Raw genomic sequence first — 7,098 nt, 5'->3', positions numbered from 1 at the left:
ACTACCTTGTTACGAGAGTTTAAATGAACCGAGATAGAACTCAACAATTTTGGAAACTGTAGTTTGGGCTTGAGCCCAAATAACCCAAGCCCATCAGCCAAGACATTCACGTCTAGTAATTAAGCTGCCGAAGTCTATTTAGGGTTTCTAATATTTTACTAAACCCTATAAATCGGTTTATTTAAGTTTAAATTAAAATTCACATCTAGTAATTGATTTTTCTAAAAAAAAAAAAAAAAAAAAAAATTGTCGGCAGTTATTTTAAAATAACATAATTTTTTACTGACGGTTGACCTATGCTCTAAGTATGTCTGTCTTAGAAACTGAAGGTAGAAAAAGAGAAGGCTTGTGATTCTACGAGGGGGACACGGTAGCGGCAATAAGACAACCCCAAAATTTATATTTATTTTTAGTTCGGGATGGGTCAAATCGACGTTAAGCATACTGAACCCAGACTCAACCTGACCCACTCGATTCCTAGAAAATAAACACAAATTAACTTGATCACTTATCTGATCTAACCCAACCTTTATAGTTCAAGTTGGATCGATTCGAGTTGTTGGGTTGATTGTACACCTATTTTTCACGCATCGCTGCCCCCACATGCAACACCCACTCGAGTTTGTTGCATTTGTGGGGGCACATATTGGCCTCCCGTGCGCACCGAAACCCAAAGACTTTGATTTCTCATAAGGTGCTAGCGGAGTCCTTAAAGCAACATTCGCCAATCCCTGGTCGGCACATGTTGGCCTCCCGTGCGCACCGTCGCACGGATGGCTTAAAATTGAGTCCTCGGCAATCCGCATCGGTCCATGCCCCCAAGTTGATTGGCGGACTGGCTTATCACCTTTCCACAGGAATTTGAAGCTAGAGGTGTCAGAAAAGTTACCACAGGGATAACTGGCTTGTGGCAGCAAAGCGTTCATAGCGACGTTGCTTTTTGATCCTTCGACGTCGGCTCTTCCTATCATTGTGAAGCAGAATTCACCAAGCCCTCGACTATTAATTCACAGAAAATTATAATATTATTTACTTTGAACCGATAAATATATTTTTTTATTAAAAATGTAAATTATTCTAACCAATTTAGTGAGCAAATAATATAATATTCGATATCAATTTTAAAATTTTAAATTATAATAGTGCCGCGCATTTAAATTTATTTTATTTATTTATTTACAGAAAAAATAAAGAAAAAAAATTATATATATTAAGATAACATATAAATATGTGGAGCGGACAGAGATTTTCGACAGCTCAGTTCTTGTTTAAACGGTCATTCATGCATATTGTTCTTCCCGACGGGACCAAACCCTAGATTCTGGATTGAGAAGTGCAAGAACAGAGAAAAATGGAGGAAAATCCCAATAAACTCGAAATTTATGAGCTCAGGTATTCGGATCTCTTCCTCTTGTCTACACATTGCCATTCTTCATCTTCATTACAAGATAACGAGCGGATTGAATCGATAACCAAATCGATTTTTGAAGCCCTAGGCCCCAGTGGACCTGGCCTTCTTGCAATCACCGGCGTCCCCAACTCTTCTGTTCTTCGTCGAACACTACTGCCTCTTGCTCGCAAGCTCGCATTGCTCAATCCTGATGATCGGAAACGGATTCTTAAGGTTTCACTTCTTCATTTTTCCTCATTCCTCTGCTCTCTCTCTCTCTTGCTCGCTTCCGTTTTTGTAAGCATTTAGTGAATGTTTACGGAAAATGACTGAGGAATTTGATGTTGACGGCGCTCTTTTTTTCCCTAAAATCTCATCATTGTCACTTTGTTGAAATCATGTTGAACGTTGAACAGCGGATCATTGGGAAATGTCTCAATATAATGTCATTGTTGCATTGATTTGAACTTTCTGCATACGTCATGACTATGGGAGATTAAATTTTGTTGAATTCTAGTTGATCTTTTGACGTTTCTTTGTTAGATGTTTAACTTAAACGATTTAGCGAATCTGAGTTTCGGGGTACTTTTGGTTGGTTAGGTTTCTCAAAATTAAAATTGTCTCTGAAGCTTGTGATCAAATCGTTGAAGAGTCATTTTTTTGTTTGGCTCTCGTGAGATCTTAGCTAAATTTCTTGTTCGCTACGAACATTTTACCATAACATCCTTGGAAGGAATCAAATTTATATTCAAATGAGACAATTTTCCTAATACCTCCATTTCTTTTTATTCAACTTCTCAGGATCATAACTTAGGGAGTGATGTTCCCTTGAGGAATCCAGAAAGAAGTGTCTCGTCTTTTGCAATGCAACTCAAATATACGGAGAGCAAAGAATTCATGCAGAATAATCAAAGCCAAAGAGGGGACAAACAGTCACCTGGTTCAGAAATTGATCACTTTTGTGATTCTATTGAGAAGGAAGTTCACGACAATGAATTTAAACATCTTGGTGATTCATTTAAAGAGCTTGGAAGTTGCATGTTGGAACTGGGGCTTCGCATTGCACGGGTATGTGATGCGCAAATCGGAGGCCAAGAGTTAGAACAGAGCTTGTTAGAGTCATGCATTGCAAAAGGCCGTCTCATACACTACCATTCAGCTCTGGATGCGCAGCTTTTAAGAAAATCAACACACTGCAAAGGAACTGCAAGAAACCAAGCTAATTCTAGAAGAAATAAAGAACAAAGCATACACAGTAAGCAAGAGCCATCAGACAGTAATGGACTATGTCAATCAAGTACAAATCTATGGCAGCAATGGCATTATGACTATGGTATCTTCACAGTCCTAACAACTCCCATGTTTCTTTCACCATCAAATACCCACGGCAACGAAGCACAAGATCTTTGTTGCTATAGCGAGTGTTGTTCCCCCAGTGGACATTTGTATTTGCAGATTTTTGATCCTTGTAAGAACGACATTTTCATGGTTAATGCCCCACCAGAAAGCTTTATCATCCAGGTGGGCGAATCGGCTGATATTATATCACGAGGGAAGCTTCGCTCCACTCTTCACTCTGTGTGCAGACCTTCCAAGCACGAGGATTTGTGCAGAGAAATGTTTGTTGTATTCTTGCAGCCAGCTTGGAACAAAACGTTTTCGATGTCTGATTATTCCATTGAAAGCTCAACGTTGTCCGAGGACAAAAGAGATCTTGTTGAACAGGAGGCAACGGTAATAACTCGAGAAATCCAGAAGATAGTTCCACCATTAGCATCAAGATTGAAGGAAGGGATGACATTTGCAGAGTTCTCACGTGAAACCACCAAGCAATATTACGGGGGAAATGGTTTGCAATCCAACAGATGACCCAGTTACTCAGTTATTTGTAAGTTTTCTCCGCTAAAGATACTTTTTTTGTTTAAATCACTAACTAAACAACATTTTCAACCTTGGTTGATTGAACAATTTCCTTATTGCATACTCTTGTATCCAAGTTCTACATTTAACTGTTTAGAGTCATGAATCTAGTCTAACATACATAGATTTTGAACTTTGCATCTAAAACGTTCAAACATATTCATCTTTTTGTTTTGACCTCTCTGCATTTTCCGTAGTCTTTAAGTTATACTCCATCACACCTTTTTTTTCTCTTTAGTTTGACCGCGTTCAAAATCTTAGCATCAGAACTGTTAAGAAAATTCAAAGTGATCAAAGTGTAGAAAAGTGTTGATCGGAATAACTGTGCTCAGACTAATAAACATCAGAAAGCCATGCATAGGATTAAAAATGATGGGTCTTTCGGTATACCAAACATAAGAAAGGAGACATGGATTTATTGACACAAATCCTCCTGCCTTTTGCTGTGAAATCCTGACCATTTACATATATATATATATATATATATATATATATATAATATGTGTGTGTGTGTGTAACTTTAGCTCCAAGTCACACATTTTAACATGGTGACATATATTTCTCTGGATCACACAGGGGCAGAAACTGCCAGATAATCCTGATATGAGGGTGGCGATTGACTAATTCATAGGATGCTCTCCTGAACCAAAATGATGGTGAAGGAAAAGAAAGCAATCCTATTTGTGACTCTGCTACCCCAAAAAATAGTCAACTGAGAGAGAAAGAGAGAGAACGAAGTTGATGTGGCATCCAAATAGATAGCCACAGCAGTCCAGATGTAATCATCACAAGAGTAAGTGAGGGTATTTTATAAACCTTTTGAAAATTCAAGGGTACTTTTTAAAATCAATTGTTAACCGGTTTCATCCAAAATTAACTATAATTATATATATATATTTGAAACTTAGGGTACTTTTGAGACTTTTTTTTTTCTTTTTTAAATTCAAGGTATTATTCAATCTTTTGTAAGTTTAGACAAATTGCATAGTTCAAGGTTTATTTTTTTTTTATTTTATTTTAATTAATTCACCCTAAATTTTATTTTTAAACCTGTCTTAACTTTAACTTTTAATTTTGAATCCTAACTTGGACAATAGTTGGAATTTTCAATTTTCGCTAATTTACAAGTTTTTTTTTTTTTTTTTTTTTTTTTTGTGCACAGGATTCGCCTAAGAATTTTAACAAACAGGCATACGGAATTACTCTTGGAGGTGTGAGAGACACAAGGCTCTATGGGCCCGAACATGATGATGAGCCAAATCCGTAAGTTATTCGGTTTATGTCTCTGAACTTTGACCCATATACAATTGATATCCATGGAATACTAGCTAGTGGAATGGATTCAAAAAGTTAAAAGGAGTCTAAATTCATCAATATAATTTGGTATATGGATATAGTTAAAGCATGCTTTGTTGATCACCCTCACAGCCATGGATTTGGATCATCAAAGCCATGAGATCAGTGAAAATCATTTTGATGGCTCCTTCCATTATGGGAAAATGGTAGGTTTAGAATGCAAGAACATGTGAATGAGCACTAAGAAGATGGCTAAGTATACAGTGGTGGTGTGGTTTCTCACTTTTTCTGTCACTTCAAAACACTTCCTTTTCATAAGCAATTTGCACAATATTCTCTTCCTCTACATCAATTTGCATAAGACTATTTCTTTTAATTATTGGGTCACTTTGCACTACTTGTCACTATTATCTCAAATGAACTTCTTGTCTTATAATTTCCATCCTTGGTGATTATTATTATTCAACATGTATAAGTTCCTATGGAGTGACTAAACTAAATAGTACTCTTTGTCTATGGATTTACTTTTTGTCTCACCATTTTTGGATGTTCAACGTAGTTTTACATTGGATAGAATGAGTGATTGACGTTAGTTATCCAATAATATGTCATCCATAGTTGAGCTTAATCAAACAAAGTAGTGTGCTTGAAAAACGAAGATTAAGATGCTCGATATGGAAGAGAAACACACAAATCTGTGATTATTGAGAGTAGATTCTTTGATGATCTTTTCTTTGAGGGGAGGATTCTTGACAACATTATGAGATACTTCGAATGGAATGTCATATGAGGATTCTTGACAACATTACGCAAATAGAGATCAATTTAACCTGTCTTGAACGAGGTAGGAAATTCCCATTTAAATGGGGAATAGGGGAAGGAGTAGCAAAATTCCAAAAGATCTCTCTCCGTTAGCTAAACAGGGCAAGAAATGAGATTATATTCCCCATTTCCGTCCCCCTATCCCAACCCTACTAGTTGTTGCCTCACTTTAATATATAAAGTTAAGTGTGGGGAACATATTCCCTACTAGGAATCCCTAAAATAAATAGAAAATTTTTGTGTGAATGAGCTAGGTAGGGATGGAGATGGGAAGACTTCCTCATCTTTGCCCCGTGAATATCACTAAATGCAAGCCATATGCAATCATTCATTCTTGATGATATCGTCATCCCATTTTCTCTTATTATATATATAGCTGTAACTTCCCACCCACCCTTTGAGTGTATGGTTGCAATGCCATCAACCCAACCAAATCAGCAACAATGGCTGAATAGAACCAACCTTCACCCAGAAACACCCAAAACCCTAAATTGTTGTATCCTCTCACAAACTTTCCCTCGATGGAAACCTCATTCATGTTGTCCCCCACTTTGTTTGGGTCAACCCAAAAGTCAACCTCAATAATGCAGGAGATTCTAAATTTTCCCATGTTTAATCCAGATTTCAAGAAAAAAAGCGTGTCATGTCTGTTTCAAATCTGGAGAAATGATATCAAAATTATACAACATTATTTCAGCCTTTGCTTTTCTGGGTATCAATAATGGGATGATTGTTTATGTGCAGATATCAAAGTGTGGGGATTGATAGACGAACACGACTCTCCACAATGGTATGATATTGTCCACTTTGAGCATAAGCTCTCATGGCTTTGCTTTGGGCTTCCCCAAAAGGCCTCATACCAATGGAGATAGTATTCCCCACTTATAAACCCATGATCTTCCACTAAATTAACCAATGTGGGACACTCCCAATCCCAATAATCCTCAACAGGGATTAGCGTCAGCTATGAGTTCTATGGATAGCGTTTCTTTGTTCCTCTTTGCTTCCAAAGTGGTCATGATTTTAGTGGGAGATTGCTTTGTTCTACATTATTATGGTTTATAGACTATTCAAATGTAATAGTTGTAGTTGAAGAACTATTTCGACTCGTGTCTATTTGGTTTCTGAGATTTTACAAATTTTAAAATTAGTTTATATAATTGTTTAGGTCATCTCACCGAGAGCCGATCTAATGAAACAATGATACGGTAGTTAATAAGATGATTATTTGAGACAATTTTGCTAATTAGAATGAGCGATCGTCTCATTTCCTTTCTTTTTTTCCTCCTCTCGAGTAACTTGTTGTCGTCATCTTATGTATCATCATCTTAGTGGAATGAACGCTTGTTCTAGATTTGTGGATTCCCAACATATCTAGAAATGAACTGTTCATAAATTTAAAAGATCGAATACTTAACCAGACATAGCATAAAATTAGTTGATCGAAAGCACGGGACTATGATATTAATTAAAATAATGTAGGGTTAGTAGATATGTGACTTTAGAACACAAAAACAAAACCCCATGTCCATTGCTTAAGGTTAAAGCATTGAAAAACAATTTTAAATTAATATTTGAAGTATGTTTTAAGTAAACAAATAGGACGAAAATCCAAAGATCAAAAATTGGAATGAACCAAAATCCAACTCACTTGCTTCAGCTTTTTCAAA

The 7,098-nt window shown here is 36.5% G+C and overlaps 1 protein-coding gene across 3 annotated transcripts; it reads left to right on the top strand.

The window, feature by feature from the left end:
* The first annotated feature begins 1,246 nt into the window (after nucleotides 1-1,246).
* On the top strand, nucleotides 1,247-6,197 carry LOC111778210 (2-oxoglutarate (2OG) and Fe(II)-dependent oxygenase superfamily protein). Of its 3 annotated transcripts, XM_023657902.2 has the most exons (6): nucleotides 1,247-1,392; nucleotides 1,491-1,624; nucleotides 2,192-3,278; nucleotides 3,887-4,103; nucleotides 4,473-4,573; nucleotides 6,173-6,197. In XM_023657902.2, the coding sequence occupies exons 1-3, from the start codon at nucleotides 1,383-1,385 to the stop codon at nucleotides 3,257-3,259; spliced, it is 1,212 nt and encodes a 403-aa protein (XP_023513670.2). In that variant the 5' UTR covers nucleotides 1,247-1,382; the 3' UTR covers nucleotides 3,260-3,278; nucleotides 3,887-4,103; nucleotides 4,473-4,573; nucleotides 6,173-6,197. The 3 variants fall into 3 exon arrangements, with proteins under 3 accessions (XP_023513670.2, XP_023513669.2, XP_086975005.1); XM_023657901.2 differs by having other exon boundaries at nucleotides 1,247-1,624; XM_087118879.1 differs by lacking the exon at nucleotides 3,887-4,103 and having other exon boundaries at nucleotides 1,247-1,624.
* The last annotated feature ends 901 nt before the right edge of the window (nucleotides 6,198-7,098 follow it).

This window comes from Cucurbita pepo, chromosome 17 (genome assembly GCF_057944985.1).
Source record: "Cucurbita pepo subsp. pepo isolate OVF chromosome 17, ASM5794498v1, whole genome shotgun sequence".
Taxonomy (NCBI): domain Eukaryota; kingdom Viridiplantae; phylum Streptophyta; class Magnoliopsida; order Cucurbitales; family Cucurbitaceae; genus Cucurbita; species Cucurbita pepo.
Note: the sequence above shows the minus strand (reverse complement) of the source record. Positions and strands in the feature narration are given on the sequence as shown.